General features: G+C 45.3%; 1 protein-coding gene across 1 annotated transcript in view; it reads right to left on the bottom strand.

Moving 5' to 3' along the window:
- rnf217 (ring finger protein 217) overlaps positions 1–24,805 on the bottom strand; it is a 133,566-nt gene that overhangs the window by 62,932 nt on the left and 45,829 nt on the right. Inside the window, exon 2 of the mRNA XM_038799727.1 lies at positions 2,308–2,541. Coding sequence (XP_038655655.1) covers positions 2,308–2,541 — 234 coding nt within the window. The remainder of the gene's footprint in view (positions 1–2,307; positions 2,542–24,805) is intronic.

Raw genomic sequence — 24,805 nt, 5'->3', positions numbered from 1 at the left:
ATCGCTTCCGTGTAAGTGGGAACGTCCCGGATGAGGGGGAAAACTTGTGGGCTCACCCGTGCGTAGAGTATTTGGAGCTTCTGTGGGTCTGAAAGGGTCTTCTGTGGATCCTCAGAGATATGCTTCAAAGCAGGCTAGCCGGTGCTCGAAAGTGGCTGTGGCGTTGGCTGTGTGAGGGTTCAGTTCCAGGCGATCCGGCTTGAGTAAGACGTTGACCAGTGGTGTTTACCACACCTGGGTTGGGGGGGGGAGGGAGAGGGAGGGAGGGAGAGAGAGAGAGAGAGAGAGAGCGAAAAAGAGCGAGCGAGAGCAAGCAATGTCGAAGGAGGTGGTGATGTCTAGATCCATCGAAAATTGCCTCAGCACTTGGGGGATATCTAGGCCTATGAATCAACAATGAGAATTATATTTCAAAAATGTTGAATGCTTACTTGGTAAATGAGGCTTCATTTTGTCTGGTACTCTCCTAATTAATGCGTCCAGTATTCTTTGGTGTGCTATTTTAGTGCAGTGAACCCCTTTCAATTAAATTGTGGAACAACTGTATCAATTTTACAGGAGCATTTTAAATCAATGCAGCGCCAGGGAAATTAAATCCCAAAGTGTTCCACCTATTTGGTCACCCAACCTTTTTGTCGATTTTTGAATTTTCCAAATGGTTCAGACAATAAATGCATTGTGCAGCATGTACTGAATTCAACAGGTGCATAATCTATGCTGAATCAGTTAGTCAGAGCAGCAGTAGACTTTCATGGCTATGACCAGTATCCCTTGGCCAGGACGATTGTGTGTGTGTATACTATATGTGTGTGTGGGAGTGGGGGGGGGGGGGGGGGGGGGTAAGACACACCGTTGGCATTCCAACTTACTGCTAGGAGCATCAGCAGGTTTTATGTGTGCACGTGCGCATGTGTTTATCTGCATAAATAAAAGCTAAATACTGCAGATGAGCAAATCCCCCCCCGCCCCCCAGAAAATGCTGGATAAACACAGCAGGTCTGGCAGCATTTGTGGAGAGAGATATCTCAATACCATATGTGACGCTGTGTCACTTTCCAGACTCATTGAGGATTAATACTAATGCAAATCTGTTCATACAGAATATTGGTGGGTCTCCCACACACAAGTGCATGACAGCAGAGTGAGTCTCCAAAAACCACTGACTCATGCCAGGTTTCACAACTTTTCAATACAAGGAGGCATAAACCAGTAAAATGGAAGGCCAATCTGCAACTTGGTCTAGTGCAAGCCACAACCATTTGCAATAAAGATGCAGCATCCTGACTGGGGTACATGAATCCTGAGGTGCTGTGAGACATGTGACTTTGAGAAGCCGGCCCAACTCCACAAAATGTGAGAGCGTTACAATGTTCGTGTAAGAGAGGTCCGATCCCGCAATGGACCCAGCCAATTTGGGAGTGCAGGATGCAAAATTTGCTACCTGTACCCTGATCTGACACTGTGAGAATTGCCAACACGAGGAATCTTGAAATTCTTGGAGGCTTCCAGACTTTATCCAACTCTGAAAATCCGGTCCCAAGAGCCACAAGATGTCTCTTTCTGATGAGACTCCGGGCTCTTTGGGCAAATGATCTCTACTTGTTCCTAAAATCTCTTCCATACTTGGTTAACTTATTGCCATTTCCTTCCGTTGAAAAACACATTAAATTCCCACATTACATATCTGTTGAAAAAAATACATAATTTCCCTTGTAATAAGTCTGACCAGAGTTCTTTTTAGCTTATTGAACCTGCATATTATTGGACTTTATCTTGATTTCTCTATCTGAAGCTGAACCGGAAATCCACCTTTTGGATTTCGCCTCGAGTGAAAACTATTTTTTAAAACTTGCAACAGTTTTCTCTACGCGAAAATGTTGCTTCAGTCAGGGAGTCAATACGCTCGAGCATGTATATATCTCCATAGAAGCCATTTGACTCAATAAAGAAATTTGAGTGCCACCCAGCTTTTCCACTTAACCGCCAGACACTTATCCTGGAAACCATTAAACATTTCTCAAACATCACTATTCTTTCTAAGGAAATGGACAAGTAATAATTGATGGTTTCAAACTCAGGTGTTAGATTTTAGAATCCAGCTCTCAACACTGTAACTGCAGGAACCCCTCCTCGAACACATCAAATCACGCTTTGCCCCTCAGTTGAACTTTATTCTCAAAATAGTTTAGCCAAAGATTTCAGCTGAACTTACCAGCAATTTACAGCAGATCTCCTCTATTTAATCACTAAACTCTTTATTCTAATCCTATAAAGAGCTAGGACAGAATTTGAGAGAATGGTGCTCACTTTGAACTTGTTCTCTGATTTTGTAGAGGTTGGAATGTTGCTCTTCCATCTAAAAGTAGTGAAATGTTTGCACTGTGGACATGGTTTAGTGCTCGAATCCACCCTGCTGAGCTCCAGGAAGTAACTGTACTTGACAATATCGTCACGAGGCAGATTGGAGATGACAGTGCTTTCTTCCAGGTATTTGCTGCATTCTGTAATGGGACATTTTATCTCTGCTCTTCCCAGCTGCACCTGCATGCAGATAAGATAATGGTTTGAAATGGTAGATTTATAAACATAAGAGCTTAGCGTTGTAAAAATCATAGGCCTGATACACTACACAATTTTGTGACAGCAAATGATTTTATCCTTGCAGCATCAACTTGATTATGAAGTGACAAGTCAGTCAACTTGAATAGTGACAGGCAAAATAGGACATGCTATAGTTTAACTGCAACCAGCACAAAGCAAAGCTTGTTAAAATAGGCTGCCTACAAACACATTAAATATCATTCTTAACATTTTTAATATTAAGAGCTGACATTCCGGTCAAATCTTTTAAGCATTAAAATACATTTTGATGCAGGTGGCGAGTTCATGTTAATGCATACATAAAAGAACACTTAGTTCAGGTTAGCTATGACAAAGTTAACACTGTCGCTGAACAGACAATGGTCTCAAACTGTAGTATGATGATTACCTTGGTGACAAAAGACAACTTTAAATCAAATGTATGCATTTTATCAAATAATAAAATTATAATTTATCAATTAAATTTACAAATCTTTTTCCAATGCAATTCCTCGATAATGAAATGCTCCACACCCACATGTAGAAAGACTGGACAACATTTAGGCTTAGATTGAGGAGTGGTAAATCACATTCATAGAATTATAGAATTTACAGCGCAGAAGGAGGCCATATGGCCCATCAAGTCTGCACCGGCTCCTGGAAAGAGCACGCTACCCAAGGTTAACACCTCCACCCTATCCCCATAACCCAGTAACCCCACCCAACCCTCATGTTATGTAATGACCAGCTCCAACAAGAGAGAGTCTAATAACCCCCCCTTAATGTTCAATGGTATTAACATCACTAAATCATCCATCAACATCCTCACGGTCACCAGTAACCAGAAACTTAAACAGCCCAAATGCAGAAATACTGTGGCTGTAAGAGCAGGTCAGAAAGTGTTAAAGGTGAATCAGCTTCAACTTCCCAAAGTCTTTTCACCATCTACAAGGCACACAGCTCCACCAAAACCTGAAGCTCAACACACCAAGGGCATAGCAACCCGTTTGACTTGCACCCCAACCACCACCTCTCCCACTACCAATGCGCTGTGGCTGCACTGTATACCTTCTACAAGATACACTGCAGCAACCCGCCAAGGCTTCTTCGACAGCACTCCCAAAACCAAAACTTCTAGCACTTAAAAGGTTAGCATAGGAACACCACCACCTGCAAGTTCCCCTCAAAAATCATACATCATCTTGATTTGGAAATATATGGCTGGGTCAAAGCCCTAGGACCCTCATCCTGGTTTAGCTCACTCAGCTAAATCGCTGGCTTTTAAAGCAGACCAAGCAGGCCAGCAGCACGGTTCGATTCCCGTACCAGCCTCCCCGGACAGGCGCCGGAATGTGGCGACCAGGGGCTTTTCACAGTAACTTCATTGAAGCCTACTCGTGACAATAAGCGATTTTCATTTTCATTTCATATCAGTGCTGCAGGAATACATTCACCACACCGACAACAGCTGTTCTCGAAGACCGCTCAACATTGCCTTGTTAAGGCAATTAGTGATGGGTAAAAATGATGGTCAGCAATATCCACACACAATCAACAAATAAAACAATTGTTTTTCATTCAAATCTGGTCAACATAAATTGCCCTTTTTAAAACAAAAATTACAAAGGCTGGAAACCAAAAATTATTGTCGAGAATGTTGGAAGTACAGATTAGGTTAGTCACTATTTTAAACAGAAAGACAATTGTTGTGGTTCAGAACCAGTTTCTATTCTAAAACTAAATTCAGAGGCTCAGGAACAGGCAAGAGGAAACATTTCCAAAAATAACAAACACGGAATGTGCACCCCTATGATAGGCAAGTACATCAAAGGACCAGTTGGTTCCTGAGCAGTTCACATCCATTACAGGAAGTCATTACAAACACAAAATTGCTGCACGTAATATCATCAGGCATATAGAGGACAACCATTTCCCCGGTCTAATTTCAGCATACTTTAAGAATCTTCCCAATGCTAGTTTAACTCTCAAAAACACAGATGGGCCAGATGGAACCTGTTCCATCTGGACTTGTAACGACTTAATTACCTGCAAAGGCTCGCATTCAAAGTATCGTCTTGCATCTTTGACTGTGTCTATATATATGTTTCTGGAATCTAGCTCTTCGTTCACCTGAGGAAGGAGCAGTGCTCTGAAAGCTAGTGATTCAAAACAAATCTGTTGGACTTTAACCTGGTGTTGTAAGACTTCTTACTTTATTAGCTGAGCCATAGAGTTTAAGAGCAGGGATGTTGTACTGGAACTGTATAAAACGTTGCCTCGGCCATATCTCGAGTAACGTGTGCAGTTCTGGTATCCACATTATAGGAGCGATGTGATAGCACTGGAAAAGGATGCAAAGGAAGTTTATCAGGACTTTGCCTGGGCTGGTGATTTTTAGCGATGAAGGGAGGTTGGATAGACTGGAGTGGCTTCATACCTAATAAGAGAATAGCTCGATAATACCAGTACTTGAAGTGAAAAGCAAATGAGAAACTAAAACATGGGGTGGAATTCTCCCACAGTTCAATGACAGGTGGGGGGAGAATTTGAAGTGTCCAAAATAAAAATCGGTTTTATGTTGGTGTGAATTCCTAAAGGGATCTTCCATTGATGCCTGCCATGACAGATTTGGAAACCCAATAGAGGCCAATGTGAAACTCATTTGCATCCCAATAATAGGATGCAGATGATGCCAGAGCAGTATCTTCCACAACCCCCCCCCCCCGCCTTCCTGATTCTTCACAACGCCAGGGGAAAAACAAGCCTGTCCGTACCATATCTGAAACAACTTAGTGTGCAGATGTCAGAACAATGCCTGGAGTTCGGGATGGAGGCCACTGCTGGACTCTGGAGCACCACATTTGTGGATCTGACAGATTCAACGTCATTCAGGATGTCCATCTTCCAGCCTCACTGTTCCTTCAACAATGGTTGTGATGTTGGCCGGACCCACGCCATCATGCCTGCTCGCAACGGAACACAGTGCTAAACTCTCGGGTGCATATTCAAGGAGGTCGGGGCTGGAAGGTATGGCATGGTTTATCGCTGGCCGCCACAGTAGAAAACACCCCAAATTCTGGCCCCGCCGTGGGACAGTCCCAGATGGGAGAATTTTGCCCATACTTTATGTGGTATTAATTTTTACATTTGTTATTAAGGAAATATTTCAAATATAATTTATTTTCTCAAGTGTCATGAAAATTCAGCTCAAATTGCTATAATTTGTTGGAGTGCAATGTTTTTGCACAATTTCAACTGTTTATTAAGCCACAGAAATTTAAAGAACCGTATTGCTGTACCCATTTGAAAAAAAATATTACCATGGGAATTAAAATCTGGCAATAAATTGGCTTGAAGTACTAAATTTTCATAATAAATTTCTGATGAGTAAATGCAATTACACAACAGAAATGTATCTAAATTATGTAAATTAATCTGTTGATTCCATTCTCCGAGCTTGACTGAACACATTATTCTCCTGGCACTATGCTGGAGAAATTACTGAAGTATTCATGGTTACAACTGACTTCTATCATTAAATCTGAGTCAATGATTAGAAGCATAGCGTATAATAAAATACAATTCAACAAAGTGTAGGTCAAGTAGCATTCAAATATTTGCCTTTTAATTACTATGGTAACTGACACTGTTGGTCTGGCATCATGGAGACAATTCAACTGAAGCGCCTCAGGACTCACCAGGAATATTAGACGAATACCTGGTCTGTTGCATGGAGTATATGGTTTCACTGTATGTATTTATCTCCAGAGGAATCCGATGAAGACCATGCGTCCTCGGCCAGGCTGAGTACACTCAACCAGGCTAACTCTTGAATCAACTCAACACATTTGAGAGTGGGCGTGGGAGTGGGAGTGGATGGAGTGAGCATATCCTTCCAAACAAAATGAAAAACTAATGACAACTACAATGCTATCGGAATTGGAAATTACAAATTCCTCTCCATTTCTATCTTTATATTTGGGGAGTGGGGGATGAGGGGAAAATAGAAATATACAGTAGTTTCAATAATTCAATATTTAAAAAAAAATTACACGATTTAGAAATAATTACACTGAATTTTTGTTTTTTCCACTGGGAGATTTAAAAAGATTGGGAGCAGAGAGTCAAAGCGGAGATTTAAAAGGAGCGAGAGCCGAGAATCAGAGCAGAGATTTAAAAAGAGCGGGAGCGGAGGAGGGTCAGAGTGGAGATTTAAAAAGAGTTGGAGCAGAGAGTCAGAGCGGAGATTTAAAAGAAGCGGGAGCAGAGAGTCAGTGCGGAGATTTAAAAGGAGCGGGAGCAGAGAGTCAGTGCGGAGATTTAAAAGGAGCGGGAGCAGAGAGTCAGAGCGGAGATTTAAAAGGAGCGGGAGCAGAGAGTCAGTGCGGAGATTTAAAAAGAGCGGGAGCGGAGGAGGGTCAGAGTGGAGATTTAAAAAGAGTTGGAGCAGAGAGTCAGAGCGGAGATTTAAAAGGAGCGGGAGCAGAGAGTCAGTGCGGAGATTTAAAAGGAGCGGGAGCAGAGAGTCAGTGCGGAGATTTAAAAGGAGCGGGAGCAGAGAGTCAGTGCGGAGATTTAAAAGGAGCGGGAGCAGAGAGTCAGTGCGGAGATTTAAAAGGAGCGGGAGCAGAGAGTCAGTGCGGAGATTTAAAAGGAGCGGGAGCAGAGAGTCAGTGCGGAGATTTAAAAGGAGCGGGAGCAGAGAGTCAGAGCGGAGATTTAAAAGGAGCGGGAGCAGAGAGTCAGAGCGGAGATTTAAAAGGAGCGGGAGCAGAGAGTCAGTGCGGAGATTTAAAAGGAGCGGGAGCAGAGAGTCAGTGCGGAGATTTAAAAGGAGCGGGAGCAGAGAGTCAGAGCGGAGATTTAAAAGGAGCGGGAGCAGAGAGTCAGTGCGGAGATTTAAAAAGAGCGGGAGCGGAGGAGGGTCAGAGTGGAGATTTAAAAAGAGTTGGAGCAGAGAGTCAGAGCGGAGATTTAAAAGGAGCGGGAGCAGAGAGTCAGTGCGGAGATTTAAAAGGAGCGGGAGCAGAGAGTCAGTGCGGAGATTTAAAAGGAGCGGGAGCAGAGAGTCAGTGCGGAGATTTAAAAGGAGCGGGAGCAGAGAGTCAGTGCGGAGATTTAAAAGGAGCGGGAGCAGAGAGTCAGTGCGGAGATTTAAAAGGAGCGGGAGCAGAGAGTCAGTGCGGAGATTTAAAAGGAGCGGGAGCAGAGAGTCAGAGCGGAGATTTAAAAGGAGCGGGAGCAGAGAGTCAGTGCGGAGATTTAAAAACAGCAGAGCTGCCAGGGACCGTCAAAGCAGCGAGTTGAATTTGAAAGACAATCCATGAGTGACATCATAGGAAAACAGCAGAACCAAAATTGTAATGATCTCTGGATTACTATGTGAGCCACGAGCTAATTGGCATAGAGTCAATAAGATTAAGGAGGGAAATGTGTGGCTCAAAGGTTGGTGTGGGAGAAATGGGTTTGAATTCATGGGACATTGGGACCAGTACTGCGGAAGAGTGGACCTGTTCAAATGGGTCTTCATCTGAATCATGCTGGGACCAGAGTCCAGGCGAATTGTATAACTAGGGCTGTAGATAGGGCTTTAAGCTAATTAGTAAAGGGAGTGAGGGGAAAGAGAGAGGGTACTGTTGTATGGATAATTAGAAAATCCAAGTTAAAGAAGAAGATAGAAGTGCAGGTTAATATGAAAAATGAAATGAAAATCGCTTATTGTCATGAGTAGGCTTCAATGAAGTTACTGTGAAAAGCCCCTAGTCGCAACATTCCGGCGCGTGTCCGGGGAGGCTGGTACGGGAATCGAACCGTGCTGCTGGCCTGCTTGGTCTGCTTTAAAAGCCAGCGATTTAGCCGAGTGAGCTAAACCAGCCCCATAATAATGAGGACTTTAAAGAGTTAAAGGGGCCAAGGGCTCAAGAGAGGTGAGTAGAGTTTCCAGAACACGCAATAGAACAGAGTATAGACGGTGGTAGGAATCTAACCAGGCAGAGAAAAAAAGGAGACAAATGAGAAGGGCGGCAGTCAGAGTCATAGAGGCTTACAGCATGGATGCAGGCCCCTTGGCCCAACTTGTCCATGCCGTCCAGTTTTTAAACCACTAAGCTAGTCCCAATTGCACACATATGGCCCATATCCCTCTATACCCATATTACCCATATAACTGTCTAAATGCTTTTTAAAAGACAAAATTGTACTCGCCTCTACTACTGACTCTGGCAGCTTGTGCCAGATGCTCAGTCAATGCAGAATTGAGGGTGTTGTACCTAAATGCAAACCAAAAGGCTGGATCTCCGCCCCGCCACATTTCTGCCCCGACGTGCCGGCGGGATTCTCCGTTACGCCAGCCTGTCAATGGGGTTTCCCATTGTGGGGCAGAAACCCCCGGGCGCCGGAGAATCCCACCAACGAAGAATCCCGCCCAAGGTAAATGAGCTTGTGGCACACACTGAAATTGACCAATACGGCATCACAGACACATGGCTGCAAGGAGATCTGGTATCTAAATATCTCCAAATTTGCAGATGACACCAAGTTGGTTAGGAAGATGAGCTGTGAGGAGGATGCAGAGATCTTTCAGTGTGATTTGGACAGTTGAGTGAGTGGGCAACTGAATGACAGATTCAGTAAATTTAGGATAAATGTGAGGTTATCCACTTTGGTAGCACAAAACAAGGCAGCAGACTATCATCTGAATGGCCTTAAATTAGGAGAGGGGAATATGCAATGAGGCATGGGTACCCTCGTACACCAGTCACTGAGGGTAAGCATGCAGGTGCAGTAGGCTGTAAAGAAGGCAAATGGTATGCTGGCCCTCATTGCAAGAGGATTTGAGTACAGGAGCAGGGATGTCTTGCTTCAATCATACAGGGCCTTGGTGAGGCCACACCTGGAATAGTGTGAGCAGTTTTGGTCTCCTTATTGGAGGAACGATGTTCCAGCTCTCTAGGGAGTGCAGCAAAGGTTTACCAGACTAATTACAAGGATGACAGGGCTTATGCATAACTTGATTAGGGAACTTAAAGGTGAAGGACCCTTAGGGGCAGTGACCACAATATGATATAATTCACCCTGCTGTTTGAGAGGGAGAAGCCTGAATCAGATGTAACAGTATTACAATTGAATAAAAGGTAACTACAAAGACATGTAGGAGCTGGCCAGAGTTGATTGGAAGGGGAGCCTAGCAGGGAAGACAATGGAACAGCAATGGCAGGAGTTTTTGGAGTGTTATTCAGGAGTCACAACAGAAATTCATCCCAAGGAGGAGGAAACATGCTAAGCGGAGGACGAGGCATCCATGGCTGATGAGGGAAGTCAAGGACAGCAGAAAAGCAAAAGCAAAAGAAAAAGCCCACAAAGTGGCGACGATTAGTTGGAAGCCAGAGAATTGGGAAGTCTTTAAAAGCGAACAGAGGACAGCTAAAAAAGAAATAAGGGGGGAGATGATGAAATATGAGTATAAGCAAGCTAGTAATATAAAAGATAGCAAGAGAGGCAAGTGTAGACATTGCACCATTAAAAAAGGAGGCTCGAGATGTAATAATGGGGAAACAAAGAAATGACAGAGGAATGAATAGTTAGTTTGCTTCAGTCTTCATGGTGGAAGACACCGGTGGATTGCCAGAGCTCCAGGAGAATCATGGGGCAGTGATGAGTGTAGAGGTCATCACTAAGGAGAAGGTTCTGAGGAAATTGAAGGTCTGAAGGTAGATAAATCATCTGACCCAGATAGGCGGCATGGTGGCACAGTGATTAGCACTGCTGCTTCACAGTTCCAGGGACTCGGTTTCAATTCCGGCCTCGGGTGACTGTCTGTGTGGGGTTTGCATTTTCTCCCGGTGTCTCCGTGGATTTCCTCCAGATGCTCCGGTTTCCTCCCCCAGTAAAAGATGTGCAGGTTAGTTGGATTGGCAGTGATAAATTGCCCCTAGTGTCTAAAAGCTTAGGTGGGGTTACTGGGATAGGAGCATGGGATTAAGTAGGGTGCTCTTTCCAAGGTCGCAGCAGACCAAATGGGTTGAATGGGAAATTATAGCCCGGTTAGCCTGACTTCAGTCGTTGGCAAGATTTTAGAGTCCATTATTTAAAGACGAGATTGGAAGTACTTGGAAGTGCAGGATAAAATAGGGCCGAGTCAGCACGGCTTCGTCAATGGGAGTTCATGTCTGACAAATCTGTGAGAGTTTGTTAAGGAGGTAAAAAGGAAGCTCGACGAAGGCGAACCAGTGGACGCGATCTATTTAGATTTTCAGAAGGTCTTTGACAAGGTGCTGTAGAGGAGGCTGTTTAATAAGTTAAGAGCCCACGGTGCTATGACACTGACATGGATAGAGGATTGGTTGACTGGCAGAAGGCAGAGAGTGGGGATAAAGCTGTCTTTTTCAGGATGGCAGCCAGTGACTAGTGGTGTGCCTGAGGGGTCAGTGTTAGGGCTACATCTTTTCACACGATGTATTAATGGTCTGGAAGAAGGAACTGTTGCTAAGTTTGTAGATGACACAAAGATATGCAGAGGGACGGTAGTATTGGGGAAGCAGGTGGGCTGCAGAAGGACTTGGAAAGCCTAGGAAAGTGGGCAAAGAAGTGACAGATGGAATACAATATGGAAAGGTGAGGTTATGCACTTTGGAAGGAAGAATGAAGGCATAGACTATTTTCTAAATGGGAAAAGGCTCAGGAAATCAGAAGCACAAAGAGACTTGGGAGTCCTAGTTCACGATTCTCTTAAGGTTAACGCGAGGTGCAGCTGGCAATTATGAAGGGAAATGCAATGTTAGCATTCATGCCGAGAGGGCTAGAATACAAGATCAGGGATGTATGCCTGAGGTTGTATAAGTCTCTGGTCAGACCCCATTTGGAGTATTGTGAGCAGTTTTAGGTCCTGTATCCAGGGCCGGTGCTAGGAATTGCGGGCCCAATTAGAAAAGTGATGGCGGGGCCCCTACTCTACAAAAGTAAAAATTTATGTATGTTTATATTTCGTGTAGTATGCTCGTCTTTAACCAAAAAAAACCATTAAATGCTTGATATACTAAAATTTTGAAACTTACTTACCCGGGCGGAAGGATTTGGCGGCGCAGGGCTGAAGGATTTGTCGACGGTAATGCGGTGCATTCCCCAAAAGTAAAAACTACCCTATAGTTGCTCTTAGAATACAGAAAAGGCTTCAAACGGTAACTCTGTCGCCGCTGGCACGGGGCCCCCTTAAGGTACGGGGCCCAATTTGATGAAATTGGTCAAATAGGCTTAAAACCGGCCCTGCTGTATCTAAGGAAGGATGTGCTGGCCTTGGATAAGTGTCCAGAGGAGGTTCACAAGCATGATCCCTGGAATGAAGAGCTTGCCATATGAGGAATGGTTGAGGACTCTGGGTTTTCACTCATTGGAGTTCAGACGTATAAGGGGTGGATCTTATTGAAACTTACAGGATACCAAGAGGCCTGGATAGAGTGGATGTGGAGAGGATGTTTCCACTTGTGGGAAAAACTGGAGCTCAAGGCCACAGCCCGGAGATGAGGAGGAATTTCTTCATCCAGAGGGTGGTGAATCTGTGGAACTCTTTACCACAGAAGACTGTGGAGGCCAAATCACTTGAGTGTCTTTAAGACAGAGATAGATAAGGGATCAGGAGTTATGGGGAGAAGGCAGGTGAATGGGGATAAGAAACATGTCAGCCATGGCGGAGCAGACCCAATGGGTCGAATGGCCTAATTCTGCTCCTGTGTCTTATGGTTCACAGAGCAATAGAAAATTACTTGACTTGCCAATTCAGTTATTACATGCATAAACTGGGATATTTTTGATCAATAGTAATATATGTGGAGCAAAAATGGTGAACTTTTGAAGGTGGAATATTTCATTAAAAAGCGAACGCTAGAAATACTCAGTAAGCCTGGCCAAATTTGTGGAGTAAGAATTTTGATCAATAGTAATATATGTGGAGCAAAATAGTGAACTTTTGAAGATGGGCCGAATGGCTTCCTTTTGCACTGTAAATGTTATGGTTCGATGGCTTATTTAATTAAAAAGCAAACGCTGAAAATATTCAGTATGTCTGGCAGAAAATGTGGAGTAAGAAACGGAGTTAACATTTTAATTGATGACCCTTTGTCAGAAGCCAAATCCGAAACATGACTTCTGTTTTTCTCTCTATATGCATGCTGCCAACCTGCTGAGTGTTTCTGGTATTTATGATGTTTTTATTGGATTCCCAGACTTCGCAGTACTTTACTAATACTCTTGTATTATTTGTAGCGGTTTTAAAGTTTGCAACAAAAGTAAGCAAAGTAATTTCCACATCGCTAATACGCATAAAGCTGTGATTTGGAATATCCTATTTTGTAAAATAATCACAGTGTATCTTTAGAACACATTGTAGTACAACATCAAACAGATTGCATCATACACCACACAAAATGAGCAATCGGATAAGTTTATACCAAGAGCTTTTGATTAGAAAAAAGCTGCTTCAATCATATACAAAAAAGACCGAATAGCAATAGGAGATGCTACATATTCTGCTTCATGAATTCTGTTGAATGTATTTACCAATATGACAGTAGGGCGGTACGGTGGCTAGCTCTGCTGCCCCATGTCTGCGTGGGTCTAAACCCCCACAAACCCAAAGAGGGCAGCAGGGTAGCATGGTGGTTAGCATAAATGCTTCACAGCTCCAGGGTCCCAGGTTCGATTCCCGGCTGGGTCACTGTCTGTGTGGAGTCTGCACGTCCTCCCCCTGTGTGCGTGGGTTTCCTCCGGGTGCTCCGGTTTCCTCCCACAGTCCAAAGATGTGCGGGTTAGGTGGATTGGCCATGCTAAATTGCCCGTAGTGTCCTAATAAAAGTAGGGTTAAGGGGGCGGTTGTTGGGTTACGGGTATAGGGTGGATACGTGGGTTTGAGTAGGGTGATCATGGCTCGGCACAACATTGAGGGCCGAAGGGCCTGTTCTGTGCTGTACTGTTCTATGTTCTATGTGCAGGATAGGTAGATTGGCCATGCTAAATTGCCCTTAGTTGGAAAAAATAATTTGCTACACTAAATTTATATTTTTAAAAAATGTTTCCGCTGGTTTCCTCCCCAGATTCCAACACAATGGGCGCGATTCTCCGCAAATGCGGCGAGTCGTAAAGGCTGCCGTGAAACTGGCCGTGTTTCATGGCAGCCTCCGCGCCCCCTCCCGGGACCCGATTCTCCCCCCCCGGGCGGGGCTAGCAGCGGGGCCCCGTGAAGCACGGCATCGCGGCCTTAGCGACCGTCGCTAAGTCCGCGCGCCAAGCATCACGCCGGCTGACGCGCACGATGACGTAATGCGCGGGGCCGTCATCTCCCTCGGCCGCCCCGCGGACTGATCCTGCGGGGCGGTGGAGGGAGAAAGAGTGCGTCCGTTACGGACGCACTGCCCGTGATCGGTGGGCACCGATCGCGGGCCCATGCCCCCCTTGGCACGGCCGTGGGACTGCTGTGCCAATCGGGGCCTTGGAAGCCCAGAACGGGCATGTTGCGGCCGTTTTTACGACGGCAGCAAGCAGGTGTGTTTGCTGCCGTAAAAACGGCCGTAAAGGCCTGGGAACTCGGCCCATCGGCCTGGGGAGAATCGCTGTTCACCGTAAAAAACGGCGAGCAGCGATTCGTGTCGGGGGGGGGGGGGGGGGGGGGGGGGGGAAGAGAGAGAATAGCGGGAGGGTGTGAAAAATGTCGGGGATGCCCTCCCGCTATTCTCCGACCCATCGTGGGCAGCGGAGAATCGCGCCTAATCTGTGCGAAATTGGCCAAATCAGCACGAAAGATTAAGGAATTTAAAAGAAATGAGTTGCACCTAAAACCATTGATGCTTGGTGTTTTCTGTCATCTTTTACTCCGATTGCAGATTTAATTAACCCAATCATGTCCAAATCCACATAACTAGCTATGACAACCAGATCCAAATTGCTAGATTCTGCTGATTGTGTTGGTTTGTGAGACTCCTCAAATTGCGCTCACGATTTAGAAGATTTATTTCATTGAAAGGTATAATTTTCTAAGGCTCTCATTTGTGCACACAAAAGTATTTTCAGTGTAGTTTGAACCGCCATTATCTGAGATTTTATAACAGGTTAAATAACAATGGTGGACTGTACACTCATCAAAATGCTCATTTTTGGCAATAAGCACATTTTTAGTTGCATTAATTCAATGCATCAGCTTACTACTCTTGAATAAAGCAAGGACTGCCTTGTGATGGAACAAATCATCATTTTCCAATATGCTGCCTGACTGCATTGATTCATGATGGAATTTAAGATCAAGTTTTTGCTAAAGTAATTTGCATAATGTGTAACCTAACCAGTGCTGTTTCAATTTCATTCTGGACACAAATTTCTGACTGTACCCAAAGCTGAACACTTGTATTCATGAACTGAAATGGATACTTGTAACAAAATCAAGACACCCAGGTTTGTATGATACAAAATTAAATGCTTTTCATTTTTATAAGTTTAGTTTAATAAAAGTCTTCCTTTGGCAGTGCCTCCTGCCCCAATAAATTCTTTTCCGGGGTTCTACATTTTGAAACTTCAAATCCCAAATTTTCTTTACCTGCTACAATCTGTGAGTCTTTAAAACTCAAGCTTGAATACTCCTGGATTTTACCTCATCATCTCTACTTATTTCAAAGAAACCAGTGCACCTCTGGTAATGCTGCTTAAAGTAGACTGGGAATATATTGCTTTATACGATAGGAACAATATAATAGAGTGTAAATTGGGTGGATAATTAATTAAAATGCATCCATTAAGAGGTGCTATATAAATGCAAGAATTTTATAGAATTAGTATTGGATGGTTCAATACAAAGAACAACTTTATATACTTGTATAGCTCCTCTTAAAGGATGGATTTTCATTAATTACCCACCTAATTTCCACTCTCCGTATCAGACACAGGATTCTCCGGTTGGGAGTCTAATTGGTCCTGCCGAAGTAGAATCACTCCTGGTCTCCCCTGGTGCTGGGAGCAGAGCCCAGGAGTGACTCCCTCTCCCTTGCCATGCTAATTTATGTATGGCGGGGAGCACGAATCCTGATATCAGGTTGTCATTTTGAGCAAGTGATTTTTCAACCTACTGCCTTCATTGCTCTGCAGCTTTCAGGCAGGGGTCTCTGGTGGGGTGGAGGGGAAAGAGAGAAGTAGGGTGGCACTCCGATGGATTTTGGGGAACACACTTACCCCCTTGACCCACTGCAGGATCCGTGCCTGGGTCAGGTTTGAAAATACCTGCACCAATTCATGCCCATGTGAAACCTGGCTGAGTGGCCTGGAGCATAATGGGCGGAGGGGGTGGGGGAAATCTTCCTGCTGGCATGGACTCGATAGCTTGCTGCCACTGCCGGCGGGGGACAGGAGCATTGGAACGGGGTGCCAATCCTATCTTTAGGCCAACACTCAATTTTCCGTCGGATTGGGAAACCTGCTACCAGCAGGCGAGTGATGGAGAACTCAGCCCCTTGCTTCTATCTATGCAACGGATAAGAATAATTTTCCAGGATGAACACACCATCCCGTCAATCAATGATATTTTGCACATTCGTGCTTGAATTTTAAAAGAGCTCTGTTAACTAAGATCAGTGTAAACATTTTGTTAAATTGCTAATAGCAACTGGAAAGCACTCCTATGACACCAGCTAACAAACAGTCTCAAAATACAGCATTGAATCGTCTTATAGATTGATAAAATAGACTCCAGCAATCTAGACAGCCATTTTCAAGAGTAGGTTGAAAATTTGAGGCTCTTCTGGAACATATACCAGTAAATTGCAAGGACAATAAGTCGCAATTTATAATGTTTTTAAATCTAAAGAATACTTCAGGGCACAGGGCATGAATTTGGCCATGAACATCAGGAACCTAAGAGACACAATTTACATGTTGTAAATAAAGGTTTTTTAAAAAAGATAATGTCGCCATAGTCTCAGATGGGCGGCAAGGTGGCACAGTGGTTAGCACAGTTGCTTCATAGCTCCAGGGTACCAGGTTAGATTCCTGGCTTGGGTCACGTCTGTGCGGAGTCTGCATATTCTCCCCACGTCTGCGTGGGTTTCCTCCGGGTGCTCCGGTTTCCTCCCAAAGATGTGCAGGTAGGTGAATTGGCCATGCTAAATTGCCCTTAGCTTAGGTTAGATGGGGTTACTGGGTTACGGGGTGGAGGTGTGGGCTTAAGTGGATGCTCTTTCCAAGAGCTGGTGCAGACTCGATGGGCCGAATGATCTCCTTCTGGACTGTAAATTCTATGATGACCATGAGCCGCTTTTCCCTTTGAGGGGATCACCACACCTCAGGCGAGGGGCAAGGTTGGGATAAGCTTTATGAATAACCTCAGCCGTTACAGGAATTGAACTTTCACTGCTGGCCTCACTCTGCGTCATGAGCCGGCTGTCTAGCCAAGTGAGCTGTTGGATGGTATGCTGTAATTGCTGCATGCACACTTCTGGGAACCATGATGTGGAGATGCCAGCGTTGGACTGGGGTGAGCACAGTAAGATGTCTTACAACATCAGGTTAAAGACCAACAGGTTTGTTTCAAACACTAGCTTTCGGAGCACTGCTCCTTCCTCAGGCACTTCTGGGAAAGGTGTGAAGAGGGGTCAGGTTGGGGAGCCAGTCCAACGCTGCGAAAGTACAATTTTCTCAACTGCCGGCAGCGCCCCCCCCCCCACCCCCCCCCCCCCCACCCCCCCCCGCGGAATGAAAGGCCAAACTGGTTTATTTTAAACTGAAAATAAAGCCCTGACCATGGCACACAAACAAACGTCCCCGACCAGGACCATTGGGAACTGAACTGCCGTCCTGGGTTTGGGAGCGACATGTAAAGGTCCCGCTGAAGAGCCCCAGCTGGGCAGGCCTCTGCCCGCTCACCATGAGAACACTTATTCTACAAAGCCCATAGGGAGATCAGTCACCGAATTACCCCCTTTGTGAGGGTTATCACAGATTAGAAAACATATTTGGCTTTATGTGGTATCAAATTCATACCACTGCCACAAACCTGTCAGCCTATAACACAAGTTTTTGAGTAAGGGTGGGGGATATGGTCAGGTTTACTGAGAAGTAACCATTATCGGAGTCTTTGGTCAGAAAGTTGGCAAAGGAAGGACACATAGATAGTGATGCAGTCATAATTCTGAGAAGCATGAAGAGGTGTTTCTGGTGTTTTGAAATCTCAGGACCTGGTCTATAATTATTCACAGTGAAGCTATGTGCATTGGCTCAAGACCAAGTCCTCCACTGTCAATTTGACATACTGGCAGCATGCAAATTCGTAGTGGAGGCAGCAGAAGCAGAGTGCGGAGATACATGTCATCTCCAAATGTTCAGAGCTTGGGTTAGTTTGGTTTAAATCAAATGGAACTGTTTTTATTGCATGGTACCAAGGGATTATATAGAATATTTTCATTGTTCTTTTAGGGATTTGTATGATCATCACTCTCTGGGGAAAACCTGTTCATTTTAACCCGAGGTTAATCTTGCTGACATGAGCAGATTAATATTTGGTGTGATTAAAGAGACAGATTTCATTGCTGCACAATTTTCAATGACAAAGAAACATATCGATGGTCAAGGTCTGAGTCTCAAAGCATAGTTTTGTTACTGATTCGGTTCCCGTGAGGACGTTGAGATGGTAAATCAGATGTTCTGGAGTTCCAGTTATGACTAAAATAAAAGAGCAGGATAGACTCAGGAGGTCAATAATTGGGCAAAATTGCTTTAAAAAAATGCAAAATTTTATTTAAAAAAATATATAGTACCCAATTCTTTTTACTCCCAATTAAGGGGCAATTTAGTGTGATTAATTCACTTCTGCTGCACACTTTTTTGGGTTGTGGAGGTGAGACCCACGCAGGCATGGAAAGAATAAGCAAAGTCCACACGGACAGTGACCCGGGGCTGGGATTGAACCTGGGTCATCAGCGCTGTAAGGCAGAAGTACTAACCATCGCGCCGCCCTTTTTTCAAATTTAATTTTGATTGTTTTTATTTGCCTTTACTTCCTCAAGCTGCCAATACTGGGCCCGTGATAAGTTGGTCTTTGACAAATTCAGAAAACAAAAGTGGTAAGCATCAGTACATTGTACTGAGACTTCTGGTGGGGGCTGTGGTATGAGTGGTCGCACACAGGCCAGCTCCTGCTTGAATGTGTAGTAAAGAGCTCTTTTTACCCCAAATTGGATGCACCTTCGACAGAAAAGTGTAGCTGAAGATTGGAGAAGTACCCCCCGGGGATGGTGTGTCTACTGGTTACCAAACACGGCAGACGGTGAAAGACCTGGCCAAGTAGTTGGAAGGGACCTGTGGCGCAGCAGCCAGTGGAAGGAAGGCAGACGGAGGGGGAAAAGGCTACTGCAAGCTGGAAAGTCCCAGATGGAATAGTTGATGGCCTTCATCATGGAAGAGTTCGTCTAGCAGAGGAAGATGCTGGAGGATTGCTCGAAGGCCATCGAAGGAGCTGTGGCACCCCTGAAGGGCTCGACGAAGAGGGTGGAGAAATGTTTGGAGACGCAGAGGTCGCAGATCCGAGAGATTGAGAGGGTGATGTTGAACCACAGCGATCGGGTACTGGCATTGGAGGCGGAGATGGGGCACTTAGGAGACCTTTGCCAGATGTTGAGAGCAAAGGTGGAGGAGCAGTAAATAGATCAAGAAGGCAGAATTTTCAGATAATGGGCCTCCCTGAAGGAGTCGAAGATGCGAATGCCATGAGGTACACTTCAAGGATGTTGGTAGGGCTGATGGCGGAGGGGGCACTGGATAAGGCCCCTGAAGTGGACATAGCGCACAGGTCTCTGAGGCAGAAGCCGAAAGGAGAGGAGCCGCCGTGGACAATGGTAGTGAAGCTCCATAAATTCGCGGAGAAAGAGAAGATTCTGCAGTGGGCCAGAGAACATAGACCATAGAACAGTACAGCACAGAACAGGCCCTTCGGCCCTCGATGTTGTGCTGAGCAATGATCACCCTACTCAAACCCACGTATCCACCCTATACCCGTAACCCAACAACCCCACCCCCTTAACCTTACTTTTTAGGACACTACGGGCAATTTAGCACGGCCAATCCACCTAACCCGCACATCTTTGGACTGTGGGAGGAAACCGGAGCACCCGGAGGAAACCCACGCACACACGGGGAGGACGTGCAGACTCCGTACAGACAGTGACCCAGCCGGGAATCGAACCTGGGAGGGGAACAAGGACTGAATATACCAGGTCATTGGCACTAAGTTGGCAAAACAGCGTGCAGGGTTCAACAAAGCCAAGGCAGTGCTATATCGACAGTGGATTAGGTTTGGTGTGCTCTACCTACAGAAGCTTTGGGTGACATGTGAAGGCTGGGAATACTATTTTGAAACCAAGAAACTACCAATGACTTTATCAAGGAGCATTAACTGGTGAGAACTGAACAAATGTGGGAGATGGCACTTTGAAGTAATTGAGAAAATGGGGAAAGTGGGGCTTGGAGGAAGTTGGGGGTTTTCTTTTCCTCTGATGTGGAGGTTTTACAGTTGGATTGACAAAGGGTGGCAGGGTGAAAAGTCTGCAAGGGGACAGTTGTCCCTACACCCCCTCCTGTTGCCTGGGGCTGTGTGTGCTTTTTTTCTCTGTTTGTTCTTCGGGAAGGTAAAATTCGACATCCGTGGGTCGGAAGAGGGCTTCCACAAGACATGGAAGCCATTCATCAACTTTTTCCAAGACCTGTTCATACCCAGCAACTAGTAGAGCAAGGGGAGAGGCACAGACGAACCATGGATCACAAAGGGGAAGTGGGAGGAGGAGGGGGGGGGGGGGGGGGGGGGGGGGGGGGGGGGGTACCAAGTGGTCATAAAAAGAATGTGAGAGGTAAGCGACTTACTTAGCTGCAGGAAACGATCCCGAGAGCAAACAGGAAAAGACAGAGGGAGCAAAAACAAGCCAGGCGAGTTAAGCTAAGGCCAACACAGGGCAGTCCAACTAAGGCAGAGCTGACAAAGGGGACATGTAAATGTGTGTAATGATCCTGGTTTGTTTGAATCGTTCATTTTCTTCTCATTCTTCTTTGGCTTATCTCTCACTTGTATTTTTAATTTTTAACTTTTATTTGGTTACTTAGATCGACACCATGTGCGGTGAAACTTGTAATTTTAAAGTACGAACTGGAATGTGCAACATAAAAATGTGAAAATCAATAAAAACAATTTTTCAAAAAATAATGGCATCATGCACGCAAATCACAAACACGTACAATCAGGGAGTGAAACATTATGTTGTGCGCAGAATTCTAGAAAATATAAAATCATAGACTCTCTATAGAGCAGAAGGAGGCCATTCGGCCCATAGAGTCTGCACCGACCCTTAAAATGACTAAGCCCATGCCCTGACCCTATCCCCGAAACCCACCTCACCTTTTGGGGCAATTTAGCAAGGCCAATCCATCTAACCAGCACATGTTTGGACTGTGGGAGGAAACTGGAGCACCCGGAGGAAACCCACACAGATGTGAAAACTCCAAACAGTCACCCATAGCCGGAATTAAACCCGGGTACCTGGCGCTGTGAGGCAGCAATGCTAACCACTGTGCCACAACTATTGACTACGGTAAAACGCGGGTGTGCCCCGTCAAATGTTACCGAAGATGAAATTCTTCGCATATTGAAAGAGTATACAGAACAACAATTTGAGATACCCAAAACCTGTACCGTGATCGAACAAAAATATGGTACCTCCAAAGGACAGTGGTCCTTGGAAAATAGCGAGTGAGAGTCTGGGGAATGATGATGCGTTTGAAGGATAAAAAATGAGTTAAGATGGTCCCTAGCGGTAATGGGGCAGGTCTGTCAACGGTGAACTATTATCCAACAGTCCCAGTATGATCACGATTTGATTAATGCAAAAAAAAAGTTTAAAGGGGTCCATGAACAACTGCAAAAAGGAAATAAAGAACTCAAATAAACGATTTGGGAAGAGCAGGCTACGCAACTGCAAGGACCGAGAGCACCTATGGGATCTCAACCACCCTGCCTCTACCCTGACATGTATTTGTTACAGAAGAAACAGCAAAAAATGCAATTGAGAGAGGTCGGTCGAGGAGAACCCGAGACACCCAGTGATGCAAGTGACATGGACGACGAATTCCTTCTCGCGCAGCTTGCTCTTTCAAAAAAATAACGTGTTAACTTTAAAAAAGGAAGAAACAACTGATATGGAGTGGGCGACGATGCACAAATGGAACTTAACGTTGGTGGAGGAGGTAAAGGAGGACATTAGGAGGTGGGATACGTTACATCTGACACTGGCTGGGAGGGTTCAACTGATGAAAATGATTGTCCTGCTGAGGTTCCTATTCGTATTCCAGACCCTCCCAATCTTCATTCCGAAGGCCGTTTTCTGGAAGCTGAACGCAGGCATTTTGGAGTTTATATGGGCGGAGAAGGTACCTAGGGTAAAGAGGACCCTGCTACAGAGGCAGAAAGGGGGATTGACATTACCAAATCTGCTGCACTATTATTGGAAAGCGAATGTGGAGAAAGTGAGATGATGGTGGGAATGAGAGGGGTTAGAATGAGTTAGGATGGAGGAGTCCAGTAGGGGGTCCAGCCTGAGGGCCATGGTGATGACGGCGCTACTGCGTTTATGAAAGGGAGGGTCTTTGCACGGAAGTTAGGGAGAGGGTTTCTCAAGCTGCCGAAATATGCCCGATTGGAACAGTCCCTTCCGGGGGTGGAAGGGGAGGATAGGATCAGGGAGCAGGGTGGAGCGCAAATGGTCAGGATTAAGGAGAAATGGGGAGGGGGGGGGGGGGGGGAAAGAGTTGTGGGTGGGGAGTGTGGAGTGAGGTGCTGAGCAGGGTGAATTTGACCTCCTTGTGTGCGAGGATAAATTTGATACAGTTTAATGTGGTACACAGTGCACATGACTCGGGTGACGATGAGTGGGTTCTTCCAGGGGGTGGCAGACAAATGTGAGAAATGTGGGCGAGGACCAGCGAACCACGTACACATGTTCTAGGGTTGTGAGAAATTGGAAGGGCGTGTGCGTGGGGGGATGTTTGGGATGCTAGCAACGATTGTGGGGGGTAGAGGCCGGGCTGGATCCTGTGGTGGCGATTATTAGGGTATTGGAAAGACAGGAGCAGATGGAGGCAGTTGCCCGAAGGATTTTGCTGGAATGGCGCTCGACAACGCTGCCGGCAGTGGTGGCCTGGCTAGGGCACCTGTATGACTTCCTCCAGTTATAGAAGAGTAAGCATGAATTGAGGGGATCAGCGGTTGGCTTTGAGACACCGTGGGAACTGTTCACCATCATGTTTGAGGAATTGCTGTCGCAGAGGGTGGGGAGTGAAAAGGGGGTAAAACCTGTACAAACTGTAAATCATGAGATGTGGAGAATGTTCTCCAACTTACTTATATTTTTGTACTTTTGAATGTTTGGAATAAAATACATTTTAGAAGACCCCAAAGTAATTGCAGCTAAATATATTAATCAGTGGCAGCACATCCCAGCATACCCAGAAAAGATTGCCTCACAGAGAAGTTGGAGACAGATCCTCTCTCAACCAAAAGAAACCACCAAGTATCACTAAGTTGATAAACACGGAAAGAATGTCGCCAAGCCCACTTTCTTCAACAGCAATAAGCTCCTGCCTTCTCAAATGATCAAACCTGCAAGGAAATCAAACTCTCCCAAAAAAGTGATCTCGTCACCCAGGAAGGCACCACCTATGTCTTTAACCAATTTCTTTAAAGGCCTGTCGAAACCTAACAACAGTGAAGAGACAGGAAGATCAGGATGACAAACCACTTGAAAATTATAAGGCCCAGAACAGCAGCCCCCAGGTTAGGGAAGTGACTCGGGGCTCCCTCTGTAGCTTTGAGCAAATACACAAGCCTTGAAGAATCCAGCAGAAAAATGCCATGTCACTCATCCTGTTTGAGGAGGTAGATGTAGTATTTGATGACGATGCTGGATTTCTCAATGCAATTAAGACCTTCATGGCAACTGCAAAGCGGCCAGTTATACTCACCACCACTGATCCCTACTTCAGTTAATGTTTGAGTGTTGCATCGAAGAACTTTGCTTCAAAGTGCCATCCTTGACAACTACCTCCAGCTCTTGTGCCTAGCTGAAAATTTAAGAATCAATACGAAGGACCACACAGCACTTCTTGCTCTTAATAATTGTGACATACGACAGAGCATCCTGCAGCTCTGGGTGAGAAGTGGAGGTGGCTACCCTGTGGATAAGCCCTCCCTGCTGAAGAAATAAGCATTATTCTAAGCCCAGCTCAAGAAGCCATGATGTGGAGATGCCAGCGTTGGACTGGGGTGAGCACTGCAAGAGGTCTTACAACACCAGGTTAAAGTCCAACAGGTTTGTTTCAAATCACTAACTTTCGGAGCACTGCTCCTTCCTCAGGTGAATGCATGGAGAATTTGTCAAAGAGTGGCTCCATGCTGAAGACACAGGATGTTCCCAACTGCAACACAGACTGCAGAGAACGTGCTTGGCTTAAAACTTGTTCTTACTTGTTCTTCAAGTGATCTCTTTTCCATGTTCAAGCAGGAAGTCGTTTCACTGGAGCAGTGGAGAAGTCAAGTGCAGATTCTCCTGGAATTCCAGAGGAGACAGCTGGACTTCATATTCCATAATTTGGAGATTCTTCTGCCAGTCCAAGTTGCTCCTGACCCAAAGGGGTCTGAAAATCTGACTGCAGAGGATGTGAAGCTTCCTGTCTGCAATCCTGCACATAACAGCTGCAACACTGCCTCATAGCAGCAACACATCTGTCGATGCCAGCCCTCTAAAAATCTCTTGCAGAAGCCTGGAGAGATGTGGAAGCCTGCAGCAACTGTGGAAGCAACTGTAGAGGGTGAAGTAAGCTAATTAACTACTAAAACTAAGCTAATCAACTATCTGTATCATACACCCAAATGTAGTCAAATGTGTGTGTGCTGATATAAATAAACTTGTACCTCTCTGAAAACGTAACAACTGTGCACCTCAAAAAAGCATTTCTTAAAAACTCCCACTGGACTCCTAATATAATTGAAAAAGACATGTTCGAACGGACACTGACTTGAGATGGTTGCCATGGGCCACCTGACACATCTGCTATTACAAGTTGGTCGGTTTCTGAATGTTTCCAGTGTGGGTTACAATTAAGACTTACCAAGACAAACTCCTATAGAATTTCACACCTTCAGATGTCGGATGTACTGAAA

Source organism: Scyliorhinus canicula, chromosome 6, assembly GCF_902713615.1.
Source record: "Scyliorhinus canicula chromosome 6, sScyCan1.1, whole genome shotgun sequence".
Lineage (NCBI taxonomy): Eukaryota > Metazoa > Chordata > Chondrichthyes > Carcharhiniformes > Scyliorhinidae > Scyliorhinus > Scyliorhinus canicula.
This window is presented reverse-complemented; position numbering and strand designations above follow the sequence as displayed.